The sequence below is a fragment of the Nematostella vectensis genome, chromosome 8 (assembly GCF_932526225.1).
Source record: "Nematostella vectensis chromosome 8, jaNemVect1.1, whole genome shotgun sequence".
Classification (NCBI taxonomy): domain Eukaryota; kingdom Metazoa; phylum Cnidaria; class Anthozoa; order Actiniaria; family Edwardsiidae; genus Nematostella; species Nematostella vectensis.
Window position 1 is genome coordinate 357,797 of NC_064041.1, and position 18,322 is coordinate 376,118.

The following is an 18,322-nucleotide window of genomic DNA, read 5'->3' on the forward strand; positions in this document are numbered from 1 at the left end:
GTCAAAATATTGCACGAGTAAAGTTTTGACCGACATTATTCCACATTACCGCGAAGAAAAGATAATAGGGAACTTAAGCACCGGGCGTTTTATCGACAACGGCGACGCCAGGGCCGAGAGGGCCTGTGGGCGAGCTCCCCCGTTGCTCCCGCCAAAATCAAAACATTAAGCCGAAGGAAAACACAACTCGCGACGGGAACGGAAGATTTTTACGCTAGACGTATAAAAAATCGACAAAATGTCTTCCTTCCCAGGAATACGAGATCTTTTGCTAGTGGCATACGACAATGGAGCACTCAGTGATGAAGAATTCTTGGTTTTATGGGAAGACTACCGCTCAAACTTTTTTATTAAAAATTTATAATTTTCCCCGTATTTTCCCTACGATTTCTACGAGAGATTTGACCTGGAAACCATGAACGAAGACGAGTGCATTGCCGAGTTTAGAATGCGAAAACAAGACATACCGATAGTAGTTGACGCTCTACAACTACCAGCCACTATTCAGTGTTCACAAAGAACAATCTGCGATGCAGATGAAGCTCTGTGTATGCTCCTAAGGCGTTTTTGCTATCCTTGTCGATATTCTGATCTGATCGGCCGGTTTGGTAGACCTGTGCCAGAGCTGTGCATGATAACAAACACCTTGATGGACTATATATTTGACAATCATTGCCATCGAATTTCGCAATGGAATTATGATATACTCAATCCACCGATGTTACAAGAATATGCTGATGCAATTTTTGCCAAGGGAGCCCCATTAAGCAACTGTTTTGGCTTTGTAGACGGAACGGTGCGACCAATATCGCGTCCAGGCCAAAACCAAAGAATTGTATATAATGGTCATAAAAGAGTGCACTCTTTAAAGTTTCAGTCAGTGGCGCTGCCTAACGGCCTTATCGGACACATGTATGGCCCAGTCGGTAAGTAAACTCAGCTGTTTTATCTTGAGACTACTTGTTGTGTTTTTATTTATAGATCTCACCCACCAGAAACAAAAGAGCAAGACAGCTAAAAACATCATTATCCCCGAGGATTTTTTCTTGGCTAATCTAATGAGTACATTTGATACACCTCAAACAGAATAGGTGAAGTGCTCACGAAACGAATTGAAGTGTTCCATTGAACAGGGAGAGCGACCTGGGGAGAGGGGTAGAGACTTTTCTAACCATCTAAACCTACAATAATTAGAAATTGACTCCTGTCATGTGCATTTTTCATATCTACTTTTAAAACTTTTCTTTCAGAGGGCAAAAGACATGATGCATTTATGCTGATGGAATCCAATATTTTGCATGAAGTAGAAAACAATGCATTCTCCCCTACTGGTCAGGCGATGTGTATGTATGGGGACCCTGCGTACCCATTGAGGGTACACCTTCAAACCCCTTTCCGTAATGGAGTTTTGACCCCCATGATGGAAGAGTACAACTCAAGAATGAGCTCAGTACGGTCGTCAGTAGAATGGTTGTTTGGAGAAATCATCAACGACTTCAAATTCTTGGACTTTAAAAAGAACCTGAAACTTAACCTTAGTTGTGTTGGAAAAATGTACCTTGTTTGTGCATTACTTGAGAATGTAATAACCTGCTTGTATGGAAACACTACTTCAGAGTTCTTTGGTCTTGACCCTCCCTCAATATACTACTACTTAAATTAAAACACCTCAGTGGGAGATTACAGCTAAGTTTTTTGGCAGCAACAAAAATACCTATTACATCAAGGTGCACTTTGCTGGATAGACAATAACTGTCCAATTATTTATAGCCAGATCCTTTTGTTCTTCAGCAGCAAAATAAATTAATATTGATACTTTAACTGTAATCACCAACAGCCTAGAACCCATCTGACTACACCCATATGCTATGATTAGAATATTGGCCATCTTTGGACAGTAGTTTGGGCTAGCTAAATGTAGTCTTGTTTGAAAATAGATAGGTGCAGGCCAGGGGTGCACCAGGGGTGTTTGAAAAGCCTTTGAAGCTGAATTGTTTTAAAGCTGGCTATGCTATTCTATGCATCTTGAATTTACAAAACAATGTATGAGGTAATACCCTCTCGTGCAGTGCAGATCCTTTCAAACCAAAAATATCTCTCAAAATGTAATAGCCTTTTCCATTTAAAAAAATATTAAATAAAAAAGAATCATGGAGTTTTGAGGGATAATTATAAAAAGTTTGTATCAAAAAATGCTTTTGTTTATTTTCACCATAATACATACATTCATACTGATTCAATCCGATAAACTGATAATCCTATAAATAATTTGATCATCCTAATAATTTGTTTTCCTGATTGAATCAGTATTTCAGTGAATAGCCTAGGTGTTACGAATCAAACAATAGTCATACAAATATAAAACAACAGCTTTTATATCTTATTGTCAATCTGAAATTGGCTCTTTGACATAGTAACTAACTGGCATGGACCTGGGCTCAGTCATGCATTGAGTCCATGCATTTCAAATAACCCAACATGGATTCCTTTTTTTTAGTACACAGTAACAATATAAACGATAAAAGTAAGAGAAATGTTAACAGTCATGCAGTATTAAAGGACTGTAAAACGATAGTAAAAGGTCTGAAGTTGTGCTTACTTTTCACTCATTTTTTGCAACATTAGCACAAGTGCTTGGGTTAATTGCATTTGGCCTTCTGATTGCTTTCTGAGTAGCTCCATTTGAAGACTTTGCTGCCTGGCTTGCTCCGTTCGGGACTGTTGTTCAGCTTTGGCCTTTTCACGTAGAAACTCAACAACCTCTCCTCCACTCCGCCTACTCTTTTTACCCCCCGAAGTAGAAGCTTCGTCACTTTCGCCGTCTGCTTTAGCTTTCCTTTTTCCACCGCCCATTCTCTGCATCGCCTTTTTGCGTACATCCTCGGCGGCTGCCTTGTCCTCTGTCTTCTTCTTGTTGTTGGCTGTCTGGCTTTCTTCTTTCTCGCATAGTTCTTTGATAAGACGGTCCTTTTCTGAAAGCTCGAAATCAATACCACTCGCCATTTCTTCTGCCCTTATACGCTTCTTGAATTTGGTTTGAAGAAGGGTCCATCGATCACGGACGGCTCTCTTGTCTTTCAGCAGAAATTTTTGATTTTCTATCGAGTTTAGCGTTTCTTGGATGTTTACCCAAACCTTTCCACGATCAAGACTCCCTTTTTTGTAGCTGAAAAGCTCACTAACAGCCATTTCTCGGAGTAGCAAATTGTCGTGGTCGTCGGTCCACTCCATGGCTCTGATATATGAATGAAAATCATAAATTATTTTTAAAACAAAGCCCTCAAAACTAACCGAAAAAACACACTCACTGCTGTTTCTTTGATGACGCTTCCATGTGCGGCCTAGAGCCGAAAAAATGTGAGAATCTGATCAAAAAGTGCCGTTAGAGATTCTAAAATTGAAGCTTACATAGTAAACAGTGACACAGGAGTGTTTTGTTAAGAAATTACAAGTTTGAAAGGCAAAATAAAGCAAAACTATACTCACGTTTTCGACACAACGTCAAAATAGCTAAACTCACGTCGGCGCGAAGCAACGACGGCAAGTCATTTCACCCGGCAACCTTGACCGGAAGTTGAACTCACTTCCGGCTGCCGTCGCCTTCGCCAAAACGCCCGGTGCTTAAGTTCCCTAATGGGTTTTATGCCGGGACGCGAAGAATATCATAAGATGTTTATCTGATAGCGGCCTTATGAAAAGTGTGATTGATCCGGGCGGTGAATGGTTAGTTCTGACGGCCCTGTTGTTGGACAGGGTTATTTTAAACACTTCTCCGCACGCAAGCCATGATCGAGGATCCAGCGTACTTTGCGGGCGCTCACAAAGGTCACTACCGCAGAAGAGTCGCTCGAAAAGTTTATAAACAATTTTGAGTTCCAAAACGCTGGAAGCTCCTGTGCTGTAACTGGGCCTTTGTTAAGGTGTGAAAAAAAAGGCCCAATCACAGCACAGCAGTTTTTACTTGTAATTCCTAATTAACAACGCTCGCGTCGCTGACAAATGCTTTGTCTGTTTGATGGATCAAACAAACTTTGTTTTGTACGATGAAGCCAGAACAATTGCTTGTGATACAGTCGTGTTTAGTCAAGGGCACCCAACGACGAAAATTTCACAACTGGCCTAAAATGAGCTAAGATACCGTATTTATTCGTTTGCAGTCATTTTTATACATTCTAGAGCTTTCCTAGATATTTTTTATCTGTTCGGATTTGCTAGGCGAAATTACAGCCATCCGAAAAATCTAGTTATTCATCCCGAGGCATCATAAGTAATGTCTCTTGTATACTCGCTTCCGAAAATACTAGGGTTCCTATTTTTTAAACATGTCGGACGTAAAAATCTCCCGAAAATGGTGATGGTGGTAACAAAAGCAACTCCGTAAAACATAGGTGATCCAGCTCTCTTCCCGAGAATTGTAGGTGATCTAGAAATACAAATTCCGAAAAAACTAGACATTTCTAGGCCGACCTCGAAATCCGTAGGTGACCTTGTTTCCGAACAGATATTTCACCGAAAATGGATACCCTTGTTTAGTTGGAAAGAGCGATGTTTTTGCTCAGCTACCAACAGGCTTCGGTGAAAGCTTGGTATTTCAAATCTTGCCAAAATTGGCGACTCGAATGCGAAGATGATCTAAGCGCTTGGAGATCAGATCTATATTAGACGAATTCTTTCTTGAGTTTAAGTAAACTTACGAGGGAAAATGCGCATGGAGGGTCGAGCTGCAATATGAAAATAATGTAAACAAAGGCTAAGTTTTCCGCATTTTGTCTACGACAGCGTTTCGTCCCAGAAAGTTAAAGCTAATAAAAAATAAGACAACGATATAGTGTATATAAAAGGAACATATTTCTGACGTTCCATTTTGTATTGTATTTACTGTATTTAATTCCGTCGGAATCATTTTAATTTCATCGGCTGTCAGTTTGAAATTGGCTTAGCTTCCGACGTGTCACGCCCCCAGAACTAGTCTGACAAGAAAACTTTTCCAGCGGCTCTTCTGTGGTACTGACCTTTGGGAGCGTCCGCAAAGTACGCTGGATCCCCGAGCATGCACGCATGCTGACCTCTTTGCCTGTGTTAAAAACAGTGATAAATAAACCTTTTGCCTACCCACTACCGCCCGCATCACCTCCTTTGTCTGGTCTGCTTTTCCGTTTAGCTATGTGAGTGATTAGAAATCACTCAATCAACCATGTGTCAATTTATACCGGGTTTATACTGCTCTCCACTACGCTTCTTTGTGTTGGATATTCGTAACGGTATCTTAGTTCATTGTTCGTTAATTAGTACTTTGACTACCGACATAAATGTTTTTTTCATCGATAATCGTGTTGAGGTCAACTGGTAACTTTTTGGTGTTTCTCTGATTGAATACAAACAATCTACAGATTCTCATTGATGTAATTGATTGTCACTTTTGTGTTATTTGAATGCTGCACCGCCTCTAGTGGCGGGGGGGGATCCGTGCCCCCATTTGTTCTTGAATTCTTAAAAGGGCTGTAGGGGCGTGGATGGCCCTGTTAATTTCTTTATGATGTCTTGTATTTTGCCCCCACTTCCTTCTCAGTGTTTCGAGACCAATGACAGCCATGTATTATGATAGATAATTTGAAAAGTTCTCATCATCTAATCATTTGGATGCTTATTCGTGTAGAAGAGTTGGGATTTGACATTGATCACAGTTAATTACTGCGTATTTCAGCGCTTTTGACCCCCAACACGTCAGTGTTACACGCGGCGACGGTCGGTGCGTATGCGGGCGCCAAAGCCGGAGCAAGTAGTGGAGCCCAGGCCGGCGCGAAAACAGGAGCCAGAGCAGGGGCTGAGGCAGGTGCCAAGGCAGGCGTAGAGGCGGGCAAGAAAGCCGGCGAGGAAGCAGGAAGCAGAATCGCGCACGAAATAGCGTTAGAGGCGATCCAGAAAATCCTTCTTGCGCAAACCAACGCTGGTCACGTGTTTAATGTTTTTGCGAATGGCACCGCGCAGGCTGGGGCGAGCACGAGCGGTGGAACTGCCGAGGGAGGGGGGGAGGCTGGGGGTGAGGCCGGCGGACAGGCCGGAGGTGGCGGTCAGGCTGGTGGTCAGGCCGGAGGTCAGGCGGGAGGGGGAGCAGCAGGAGGAGGGGGTCAAGAGGGCGGAGGTCAGGGCGGGGCGCAGGCCGGCGGCTCGACGTCAGGATCCTCGTCAGGCGGTGCGACTTCCGGTGGAGGCGGCGTCAGTGGTTCATCTGGGACGAGTATTGCTGGTGGAGGCTCGTTTGCTGGTGCGGGAATTGGGGCTACTTCCGCCGGAGGTTCTTCGCTTGCTGCGGCCACTGCAGCAGCCCTAGCAGCGTCAAGTTCTAGCGGAGCAGCCTTGAAAAGTGAGTACGCGCATGCGCATAGATGCAAATCAAAACCGGAGTAGTCAAGAATTCAGTAAGCCCTTTCTTTGTTTTTGTTTTTTAAATCTTTTGCACTGTTTTTCATAATGGCTTCATTAAACTTCAATAACAAACGCCACAGAATTCATACATACTCCGATGCAAATTACTACAGTGAACGGTTTTTATCTACTTTTTTTCCAGTTCGATTCCCCATGACGATGCTCTTATTTCTCATTGCGTTTCCCACTCAATCATGAGTGGTATGATTTTTTCTCATGGCTTACCCTTATTGACGTACCCTTTAACGTTTTGAAACCGTTTTTTTTCTAGATCGCTCTGTCAGTTCGTAATTAGAATTTTGCATACCATATTTGGGAGTCCGCTTCAATATTTAATAAGCCATTTCTGTTCTTCTGGAGCTGTGTTATTCTAGGATCCATGTGGCTTTGCAGGAATTTGATATCCTTGCGCTTTTGTTGGGCGCCATCTTAAAACAGATGTCTGTGAACTAACGCTTTACATTACCACAGGTTTCCCGCGCGCTCGCCCTAGGCACATTTAGACCATTTAGAAAATACTACAGGAACTGATTAATACGCGCATGCTAATTACTTCCTCAGTAATGAACGGCGCAATGTACCTGATCTACTCATACAATACTCCCAGCATGCAGTTTATCAACAATGTGTGCATGCGCGTGGATGAGAATACCGCTTACCTAGGCCAGCACTGCCAGTTCTTCATAGCGCACGTGCCCGGCCTGAATCTTGACCCCGACACGGTGTCTTTCGAGTCCGTCTGCTTCCCTGATCACTTCCTCGTACAGAAAGACTATCATTATATAGTGTCCGAGAATGACATGGAGACGTCTTTTGGTAAGTTTCGCCGCGAGGACGACTTAGTGATGAAAAGGCGACAACATAATAAATCATCTTTGCTTTTTCTCTAAGATGCAATAATGTACATCGCTTTCTGGCGAATCGCAACCAAGAACTCAGTTGCTAGAGCTTGTTGAAATTTGTTTCCAAATTTGTTTTGACGGTTTTAATATTCCGCGAGTGAATTGTCGGATTTGTATCTATTTGACGGTTTCTAGGGTAATTAATCAGAAAATTCTCAGTAAAATATCTTCGCTGTTCGCGGTTTTATTAGTTGCGCTGTAAACAACAACTTTACTCAGACTTACCAGCTCGGGCGGCAAAAGACGAGAATTTATTTAACAGCTATTTTCAATATTTACAGCAACTAATTCGACTTCTGGCTTCGGTCATGAAAATAAAAATGCCAAAAATAATTATATCATAATATGTCATAGATTTCCTCAATTCCAAACAAAATACACACAACATGATATGATACATTATATAACATTTGATATCAATCCTTAGACTCTGATGTGTTTTTGTTTGTCAGTAAAAGAGGCGACATTGTATATCAAGCGCCACGAGGAACTGAAAGAGACCTTTTCTTTCGAGTCCTTTCACAAGAACTTTTACCTCTCGGTTGGTGAACAGGTTTCCGAAATGCTTTATGATGTGCGTGCGATCAGCGTTCAACGCACGGCGGAGTATGCGCAGAAGACCTCATTCGTATTGAAAGCTTTCCAGCCCGGTGAAAACCCTAAGCAGTATTGTAAAGAAGAGAAACCTGCCGCGCCAAAAGAATCTGCCACTATCGTAGAGACAGAAAATAAATGTAAGTAGAACACAAAATTAGGCAAAGCAAATCAATGGCTGAAATTTTTCTAAATGGTCTAAAAGAGCCCGTGGCGAGCGCGCGAGAAACATGTAAAAATCCGATAGTTAGTGGCCACTCCCCAAACTTAAGAGAGACAAAGTTACGTAAAAATTCTCGACAAGCTCGTTTAGGAAAGATAAGAACAAAACCGACTCAAGCAAACACCCAAATATGTTATGCGATCTCCTAATAAAGAATTGGCCGGAGAGATGGAGAAAGGACAGTTTGCCAAACAAAAATATTTGAATGCCAGCAAGTTAGGGTAACCTTTGGATGTCCCAATTTGTTATCTCGAAAGAAGGGAATGGGGAGGGTTCTTACATTCTTGCCTTTGTTTTTCAATCAATCTTTTGCGCTACTCGTTAAAATAAGATAAGATTGTCCATGACTTATTGTTTTCTTGACTCTAGTGGCCTAGATTAGAATGTCCGCGACTCATTGTTCCCTGTGCTGGAGGGGGCTAGATAAGATTGTTAAGATTTCATTGTTCTCTGTGATCAGTGTGGTAGATTAGATTGTTCAAAGTTCATTGTTCTCTGTGATGGAGTGTGGTAGATTAGAGTGTTCACTGTTCTCTGTGTTGTTTTCTGCTCTGTTTCTCTGTGTTCATTGTTCTCTGTGCTGGAGTGTGGTGGATTAGAATGTTCACGGTTCATTGTTCTCTGTGCTGGAGTGTTATAGATTAGAGTGTTCACGGTTCATGGTTTTCTGGGCTGGAGTGCGGTAGATTAGAGTGTTTTCTGTGCCGGAGTGGTTTGAGCACCAGCTTTAACTCTATCTTGGCCTACAGTTGACGCAGATTTTCATTTCAGTTAAATGCGTGGCACTGCGCTTCATCAATCAGGCTGGTGCTCCCTTTAAAATCATCTCTAGCTTGAAGACTGAAGGCTGGCTTGTCAATGGCCAGGAATTCAAGATGAACTTTACCTTTAAGCGTCCTGAGTTGCACAACTTCATCACCTTTAAGGCTGTTGACCTAGAGAAGAAGCTGCAGATGTTGCTTGATGGCGATAGGACCATCTCTGTCATGCCGCGCTTCGACTGCTCACAGTACATCGACGTGGTGGTAACATCTGCAGAAAGTAAGTTTCACAATAGAATTAAGCCATTGGTAGATGAAATATTGATTATCTTATTTTTCTTGTTTCCAGTCCCCAAGCCAAGTCCTCCTCCCCAGGCCCCTCCACCTCCAGAGATTACCCCGCCATCAATACCCTCCCTCCCTCCACCTGCCCCGCCCATGCTGCCCCCTGCACCTCCACCCCCACCACCACCGGCTCCGGCCCCCCCTCCCGTTACCATACCTCCACCGTGCGTACTGCCGCCGTGCACACCTGTACCGACACCCGCTCCAGCGCCCACGCCACCGCCACAAGGTATGACGGGTTCCCTTATAGGAGGAAGTTGTTGCCTTATATGGACCCCTTACCTTATATGGATAGGTTGCCTTATTTAGGCAGGTTACGGTGTATGGGCAGGTTAGATTTTCCCTGTTTCGAAAAAAAAACCCAGCGAGTATGAAAAGGTTGCCAACCCCTTTATGTAGCCTACTTAGGTGAAATCCAAAGCCAGGTATGTGTTGTTTATTCACATGGTTTTGTTTATTGACATTAGTGTTTATTGGTATGTTTTTGTTTATTTTCAGGAGTCCATTATCATGTTCACTATCATCCTCAGCCAAGTGGTAAGTCATGTGATACATTTTATCAGATGACCTCAGACTTTTAATCAATACCTACACGACAGGATCAAAAATGTCACGCATGCGTACAAGAGAGAAATTCAATGCAAAGAAACAAAATGGCGGCCCGAGGCGTATGAGCCATAGGGATCTTCTATTTATGGTGTGATTCCCCTCAACTTCGAAACCTCAAGTCTATAGATGATAACGAATCGTAAGGTCAGCTTCGATTGTACCTGTGTTGTCTTCATAGTGAATAAATCCCCTATTATATTAATTGCTTTTTTACGTGCTTGCATCGTTTTTACCTTCGTCGAGTTGCATAGATAACATTTGATTAAGTCAGAGCTTTTAATCAAATAATAACGATAAAGAGAAACTTTTCTTACTACGGTACTTCAGCTGGTTCCGGAATCTCACCCGCTGTTCACTTTAATTCGATACCTGCAGATCAGGCAAAAAGTTCATAGCCGTAGTAGCTAGTCAGTAATAAAGTTATATTTTCAACGTGATCTCATAGGAAAAGTTAAACGGATCATAATGATATTCTTTACAAAACACTGTCTTCATGCTTGTTTTCGCGCCAATCTTGCTGTCATTCTTCTCATTGAATTCAGGAAATGCGGAAAACGTTCAGCGAATCGGTAGCAGACTGCCTTTTGAATACTTCCAAGGCGTTTCTTAGTTAAATCTGATAGAAAATATTAGTTCGTTATGTTTTAATTTGGTGTTTATCCGCATAAAACTAGCCAAATTCCGGCCGACTATCGTGAAATCCGCCATGCTCGAATTCGTGAGTCGCGCTTTGATAACTGCGCATGCGTGACATTCATTGATCCCGTCTATCTACACTAAGTTATTTTCGCACTTCATAGATATACTTAAAACTTATAAATAAAAGCATAAAGCTTTTATCTTATTATGCGAGAGTGTATTTTTGTTTGTTATTTTGACCTTTTTCTATAATCTTCTTCTTTCAATCTTCCTTCGCTTCTCCTTTCTTGTATAAAATGTCTTAACACATACATCAGAACAATGCTTATTAATTGCTACTAAGTAATAAAGTATCTGATTCGTGAGATACTCGAAAAACCCTAAATCTAAGAAGAAAAATGTAGAATTTTTTGGGCGAAATTGGAAAACCGTTTGTGAGACTCTAATAGTATGATTGATAAGGAAGCTATCGAGTCCCCAACGTTTTGGAGAAAGAAACATTATAGCATGGGCTTGAAGGCTCGATTTCCAGCCAGGGCTGACACGTCTGGGAATTGAGCCTGAAGGCGTAGGAAGCACTTGGCACGTCTCACTCTGCATGACTTGATAGTTCTTGGGGTAAAAGGATATGTTTATCTTTTGTTTTTTATACATTTTTAAGGGGGACTTGCACACTTCATTTAAGAAATAAATAAATATGCCAGTTCGTAGCAAAAAATCTATCGATGTGTAAAAGAAAAAAAAACATATTTTTCCGTGAAATTGATTATGTGCGGATGATGTAAACTATTTCAGTTTCTTTGTTTGACTAAACATACAGCCTGTACCGGGACAATATTTTATCCATTTCCATCCGCTCGACGCGATTCGTTCAAACCACAATATATTTATCTGAAAGGCCAAAAAGTAATTTAGTAAACATGGATAGTTATTATCGTCATCCAATAATAAATACCCGAAATAAATATTCAACGTGCAAGTGCCCTTTAAAGATCAAAATACGAATTCAGATGTTTGGTTAAGATGTCAAAATATTGTGCTGAGGGTTTCCTACGTCTGGTGCCAGCTCCATTACCCAGAATCCATTTCCAGCATTGCGAACTTTGACAAACATCGTTGTTAATATTCAAATAGAGAGCAAATGGTTTCACTGAAACTTGTTACTACTAGCAGTTTCGAGTTGATCATGTCCAGGTGGCGATTTTTTTCTCTTTCCTCTGGGTCATGGAGCAAAGGCACTTTAAGGTGAGATATATATATATATATATATTATTGTATGAATAGCTCATAATACTGATGATATTCCAGATACACGGAAGAAGGAAGAATAGATATGATTAAATCGATCAGGTCAAAATCTTAGTTAAAGAAACGCATTCGGGCTACAGCAAAATGTTACTTTTGATAAGGTGGACTGCAATGTATGTTCACATGTGGCTGTAGATCCATGGTCAGCGTTTTCCATCAAAATATTTTTAAGGGGGACTACTAAGTATGGTCTCGGTGAGCTGTGCGGCATTTTTTTCGGTTTTGAATTCTTCAATGTTCGCTGATACTAAAGCTCTTGGTTATATTCGTCCCCAGTACTTCCACCTGCTCCGCCACCGCCACCACCCCCTGCTCCACCACCGCCACCCGTGCTCCCTCCCCCAATGATTTGCCTCCAGCCTGCATGTATCCCGACATGCACTCCGGCATGTCCACAAGTCTGCTGCCAGGAAAAAGCACAAGAATGTCAATCACCAGCTTGCGTCCCGACATGCACTCCGGCATGTCCACAAGTCTGCTGCCAGCAAAAAGCACAAGAATGTCAATCACCAGCTTGCGTCCCGACATGCACTCCGGCATGTCCTCAAATCTGTTGCCGGAAATCGAAGATTGAGCTTCTTATCAAAAAAGCGCAAATTCCTGAAGGCGCAATACAAAAGCGCACAAAGATTCCATCGAACATGAAGCAGAGTTGCTCGTGCGACATGACTTGTAGTGGTGACTCCAGTAAGGCTTGTCACGAGAAATGCAAGTGCAAGCCTGATGTTGAGCCTGCCTCTCAGCATTCCAGGGTCAATAAAGTCAGTTATGGATACGGTCTAAGGCTAGGCTTGTCCGAGATGCCGGAGAGCAAGATCCAGCGGCTGGAGAAGACGTTCTCAAGCTGGATGAAAAGTGCCGAAGAGATGGGAACAGCGGGGAAGAAAACCAGGCTGGGAAAACACGACAATAGTCTTGAAGGAGAGAGGTTCAAGTTTATCGATAAGATGTTAAAGAACTACGAGTATTACCGTAAAAGGGAGTCTTATTTGGAAAAGCTGCAAAAGAAACACGCTCAGTTAAACAAACAACACGATCATTTGCAGAAACTGCTCAAAGCGAAGCTTCACGGTAAGGGAATAAAGGAATTGCACAATACAACGCACGCAAAGGTTAACGAGAGCTCAAAAGATCTTCAAACCACCGTCAAGGCTTTAAAGAAGAAACTAGTGGATTTGTTGAAGCGACAGAAGAAGCTGAAGAAACAGCAAGACTTGATTTCATCTGAGGTGACGAAAGACGAGGGCTACTTTAATGAGATGAATCAAGCAGCCGCTCTGGCAGCCATGAGTGGAGTCAGGCCTGCCGGGCCACAAGAACAGGAGCAGCAAGAAGCGACAATGGAGCAGTTACAGCAGATACAACAATACATGAGTGCCAGACCGATCCCAGAATCCCTATGGAACATATTCTATCAGAATTCTGACCAATACGACAGCGGTGCATCACCTCGCTCACTAGCAGACCCACGAGAAAGTGACGAAGACTTAATTGATAACGGAGTCTTTGGCGGGATACCATCGTATGCTAATTACCTACCGAATGATGGCCGACAGCTGTTCGAAGAAAGCCCGGTGATAAGCCCGAGTGATCTGATGACAGGGTATAATGGTGGAGGTGCTGCTGGCGAAGATTCCCGGACGAACTTCGGCAGTCCCGATGGTTTGACGGCCAGAAGTTCAATGAGTCGTGGTTATGGAGAAGACTCCTCGCCTTTCTCCTGGCGGAATGTGGACAAAGATGAGTCTACTACGTTAGATAAGAAATCTACACAGCCCACTACGGAGCTATCTCATGTTCATTTGAGCAAGAAGACGAAAACGGGGAAGAAGAGAAATCGCAAACATTATACAAACCAGTAACAATGATTACATTTTAGCTTTCATTGTTACTTCTGTCCCTTATAATTTAATATTCAAGACCGAAATGCTCTCAGTATAGAAATTGACCTCAATCTCCTAGATTTAGCTAGTTCTGTAAAGACCATCTGAAAAGACCATCTGAAAACACAAGCAAGCAAGCGAAAGATAAAGAGACGGTGGATAACAGTTATGGAAACAAAAACACTTAACTTATCACTAGATCATCGTTCGCGCTTAAACATTGACAAGGTTCGTTCTATGCGCATGCGCGGACCTGCAGACTGATTTTCCAAAGTCATAAGCACCGTCGTGAACCAGCTATCTGTTGTGACATCGAAAGTTATAATCAAATATTTTAATCATATACATTATATTAAAAAGTTACCTCATTTGGAAAAGTTATTTGACTGGCTTTCTTTACTTTTCTTGTTGCTATAGCAATGAGAAATGAACAAAATATAGTAAAGTAAGATAAAAATAAATACAAATGAAACGTAAGCTAAATAAAAGAAACAAATTAATATAAAAAAAAACAAAGTCTGTCTCTGCTCATTAATTATCAAATCTAGTGATAGTATTCATGATTCGTGGTTCGGGTCACGTTCAGCATCTTTTTCCTGTATCCGCCATTGCGGATAAAGACTACTTATGCAACAAAGCTTGTGTCCTCTTATATTCCACGGATTACGTCACAGTGTGTCTTGAACAACAGTCACGCAAATCGACTCCGTGTCGTCACGCATCCGGGGATTTTTAGTTGACCGACGCAAGTAAAAATGAGGTCTATTTGACAAATAGTCTTAATTGGTTCTTCGTAACATAAAAAGGCATAAAAAGAAAGGTAACTAAACGTTAATTGTTTTTTCTTTTTATTAACTCTGAACTCTAAAGAACACTGTTCTCTTTCCGCCAACTAAGCCTAAAATTTGATTGATTTGGATATTGAAATTGAAATCCAAATAGCTCGAGTTACTTCTATACAATTTTAATCAAATTTGTAGGTTTTCATACTGTCTGTTGTTACACCGTCAGCATCTTTCTTCGTCTACAGTCTTTGGTTTCGACTGCGCTAAGAGCGATAACTCATAAAGTAGAGTCGCTTGATCGTAATAAGCGCGGAAATAAGTTGGTTATTAAAATAGTGTGAGGATTTGTTCGTCTATTGTTTGTGTTTGGTTGTTTTTTTCGAAGAAAGTTTTCGTCCTTGATATAAATATCATAAAATGGTTATCATATCGACGTCTTCTTATTGTTTGCATGCTCGCTATACCCAATGATAACGGGAGTTTATTGCTACTCATGCTCATGGTATTTACTTATTTATATTATTTTTTGTTCCCGATGAACCACGGGTCCTTTTGTCCCTTCCCTCGCTCTATATGTGCTGTGCCCTCGTTAGCGTCTGTTCTTCATAATGATCATGCCCACTATACACAGGTTCCTTCAGTTCTTCTACTTTGGTACTTACCTAGCTATGTCTTTGTTCTGCCCACATTAACGCGTATCCCTTGCATGTTCGCTGCAGTGCTCGGCTGCTCGCCCACGCATGGCGGTAATTCAGAAGGCGCATGCTGCATGTTTCCCTTTGTCTACCAAAACACCACATACAACAGCTGTACCAACACTGATGCCTCTAACGGGCAGCACTGGTGCGCAACTACCGGCAACTACGAACAAGACCAGAAGTGGGGCTACTGCCAAGGTACAGGCAACTGCTACAGATGTACGGTTCAATCGAGAAATGGTGATGCGAGGTGATAACGTGGTATTGTAAGGCGAGGTGACAACTTCGTATGGTAAGGCGAGGTGATAACGTGGTATGGTAAGGCGAGGTAATAACGTGGCATTGTAAGGCGAGGTAATAACGTGGTATGGTAAGGCGAGGTAATAAAGTGGTATGGTAAGGCGACGTGATAACGTGGTATGGTAAGGCGAGGTGATAACGTGGTATGGTAAGGCGAGGTAATAACGTGGTATGGTAAGGCGACGTAATAACGTGGTATGGTAAGGCGAGGTAATAACGTGGTATGGTAAGGCGAGGTAATAAAGTGGTATGGTAAGGCAAGGTAAAACGTGATATGGTAAGGCGATGTGATAACGTGGTATGGTAAGGCGAGGTAATAACGTGGTATGGTCAGTCGAGGTGATAACGTGGTACGTTAAGGCGAGTTAATAACGTGGTATGGTAAGGCGAGGAGATAACGTGATATAATTAGGCGAGGTAATAACGTGATATGGTAAGGCGAGGTGATAACGTGGTATGGTAAGGCGAGGTAATAACGTGGTATGGTCAGTCGAGGTGATAACGTGGTATGGTAAGGCGAGGTAATAACGTGGTATGGTAAGGCGAGGAGATAACGTGATATGGTAAGGCAAGGTGATAACGTGGTATGGTAAGGCGAGGTGATAACGTGGTATGGTAAGGCGAGGTGATAACGTGGTATGGTAAGGCGAGGTAATAATGTGGTATGGTAAGGCGTGGTAATAACGTGGTATGGTAAGGCAAGGTGATAACGTGGTATGGTAAGGCGAGGTAATAACGTGGTATAGTAAGGCGAGGTAATAACATGGTATGATTAGGCGAGGTAATAACGTGGTATGGTAAGGCGAGGAGATAACGTGATATAATTAGGCGAGGTAATAACGTGGTATGGTAAGGCGAGGTGATAACGTGGTATGGTAAGGCGAGGTGATAACGTAGTATGATAAGGCGAGGTGATAACGTGGTATGGTCAGGCGAGGTGATAATGTGGTATGATAAGGCGAGGTAATATCGTGGTATGGTCAGTCGAGGTGATAACGTGGTATGGTAAGGCGAGGTGATAACGTGGTATGGTAAGGCGAGGTAATAACGTGGTATGGTAAGGCGACGTGATAACGTGGTATGGTAAGGCGAGGTAATAACGTGGTATGGTAAGGCGAGGTAATAAAGTGGTATGGTAAGGCAAGGTAAAACGTGTTATGGTAAGGCGAGGTGATAACGTGGTATGGTAAGGCGAGGTGATAACGTGGTATGGTAAGGCGAGGTAATAACGTGGTATGGTCAGTCGAGGTGATAACGTGGTATGGTAAGGCGAGGTAATAACGTGGTATGGTAAGGCGAGGAGATAACGTGATATAATTAGGCGAGGTAATAACGTGGTATGGTAAGGCAAGGTGATAACGTGGTATGGTAAGGAGAGGTGATAACGTGGTATGGTAAGGCGAGGTGATAACGTGGTATGGTAAGGCGAGGTAATAACGTCGTATGGTAAGGCGAGGTGATAACGTCGTATGGTAAGGCGAGGTAATAAAGTGGTATGGTAAGGCGAGGTAATAACGTGGTATGGTAAGGCAAGGTGATAACGTGGTATGGTAAGGAGAGGTGATAACGTGGTATGTTAAGGCGAGGTGATAACGTGGTATGGTAAGGCGAGGTAATAATGTGGTATGGTAAGGCGAGGTGATAACGTGGTATGGTAAGGCGAGGTGATAACGTGGTATGTTAAGGCGAGGTGATAACGTGGTATGGTAAGGCGAGGTAATAACGTCGTATGGTAAGGCAAGGTGATAACGTGGTATGGTAAGGCGAGGTGATAACGTGGTATGGTAAGGCGAGGTAATAACGTCGTATGGTAAGGCGAGGTGATAACGTCGTATGGTAAGGCGAGGTAATAACGTGGTATGGTAAGGCGAGATGATAACGTGGTATGGTAAGGCGAGGTGATAATGTGGTATGGTAAGGCGAGGTAATAACGTGGTATGGTAAGGCAAGGTGATAACGTGGTATGGTAAGGCGAGGTAATAACGTGGTATGGTCAGTCGAGGTGATAACGTGGTATGGTAAGGCGAGGTAATAACGTGGTATGGTAAGGCGAGGAGATAACGTGATATAATTAGGCGAGGTAATAACGTGATATGGTAAGGCGAGGTGATAACGTGGTATGGTAAGGAGAGGTGATAACGTGGTATGGTAAGGCGAGGTAATAACGTGGTATGGTAAGGCGAGGTAATAACGTCGTATGGTAAGGCGAGGTGATAACGTGGTATGGTAAGGCAAGGTGATAACGTGGTATGGTAAGGCGAGGTAATAACGTGGTATGGTCAGTCGAGGTGATAACGTGGTATGGTAAGGCAAGGTGATAACGTGGTATGGTAAGGCGAGGTAATAACGTCGTATGGTAAGGCGAGGTGATAATGTGGTATGGTAAGGCGAGGTAATAACGTGGTATGGTAAGGCAAGGTGATAACGTTGTATGGTAAGGAGAGGTGATAACGTCGTATGGTAAGGCGAGGTAATAACGTGGTATGGTCAGTCGAGGTGATAACGTGGTATGGTAAGGCGAGGTAAAAACGTGGTATGGTCAGTCGAGGTGATAACGTGGTATGGTAAGGCGAGGTAATAACGTGGTATGGTAAGGCGAGGAGATAACGTGATATAATTAGGCGAGGTAATAACGTGGTATGGTAAGGCAAGGTGATAACGTGGTATGGTAAGGAGAGGTGATAACGTGGTATGGTAAGGCGAGGTGATAACGTGGTATGGTAAGGCGAGGTAAAAACTTGGTATGGTCAGTCGAGGTGATAACGTGGTATGGTAAGGCGAGGTAATAACGTGGTATGGTAAGGCGAGGAGATAACGTGATATAATTAGGCGAGGTAATAACGTGGTAT

At 42.6% G+C, this 18,322-nt stretch overlaps 2 protein-coding genes and 1 long non-coding RNA gene across 8 annotated transcripts in view; 2 read left to right on the forward strand and 1 right to left on the reverse strand.

Annotated features, from left to right (window-relative positions):
- Nucleotides 1-18,322, forward strand: part of LOC116607198 — a 31,316-nt gene that overhangs the window by 8,214 nt on the left and 4,780 nt on the right. For 3 of the 6 annotated variants that reach the window (XM_048731484.1, XM_048731485.1, XM_048731487.1), the window contains exons 4-10: nt 5,705-6,364; nt 6,988-7,242; nt 7,781-8,062; nt 8,917-9,186; nt 9,256-9,480; nt 9,750-9,788; nt 15,195-15,371. In XM_048731484.1, the coding sequence (XP_048587441.1) occupies nt 5,705-6,364; nt 6,988-7,242; nt 7,781-8,062; nt 8,917-9,186; nt 9,256-9,480; nt 9,750-9,788; nt 15,195-15,371 (1,908 nt within the window). Of the gene's footprint in view, nt 1-5,704; nt 6,365-6,987; nt 7,243-7,780; nt 8,063-8,916; nt 9,187-9,255; nt 9,481-9,749; nt 9,789-12,083; nt 14,068-15,194; nt 15,372-18,322 lie in introns of those variants that run through there. The other 3 variants (XM_048731486.1, XM_032369055.2, XM_032369056.2) reach the window with 3 other exon arrangements.
- On the forward strand, nt 378-2,572 carry LOC116601948. Its single transcript, XM_048731497.1, has 2 exons — nt 378-926; nt 1,251-2,572. Exons 1-2 carry the CDS (start codon nt 416-418, stop codon nt 1,661-1,663), a joined length of 924 nt encoding a protein of 307 aa, XP_048587454.1. The 5' UTR covers nt 378-415; the 3' UTR covers nt 1,664-2,572.
- LOC125570201 lies at nt 3,147-3,611 on the reverse strand. Its single transcript, XR_007312564.1, has 3 exons — nt 3,487-3,611; nt 3,309-3,341; nt 3,147-3,235 (listed from the first exon to the last, which is right to left on the reverse strand). It is a non-coding gene; the product is annotated as an uncharacterized LOC125570201 (long non-coding RNA).

What these genes read in the sequence shown, in the direction of transcription:
- LOC116601948 (XM_048731497.1), top strand. Translation starts at nt 416, where the DNA reads ATGAACGAAGACGAGTGCATTGCCGAGTTTAGAATGCGAAAACAAGAC. An exon ending in ACACATGTATGGCCCAGTCG is followed by an intron (nt 927 to 1,250) that starts GTAAGTAAACTC and finishes CTTTTCTTTCAG; the next exon opens with AGGGCAAAAGACATGATGCA.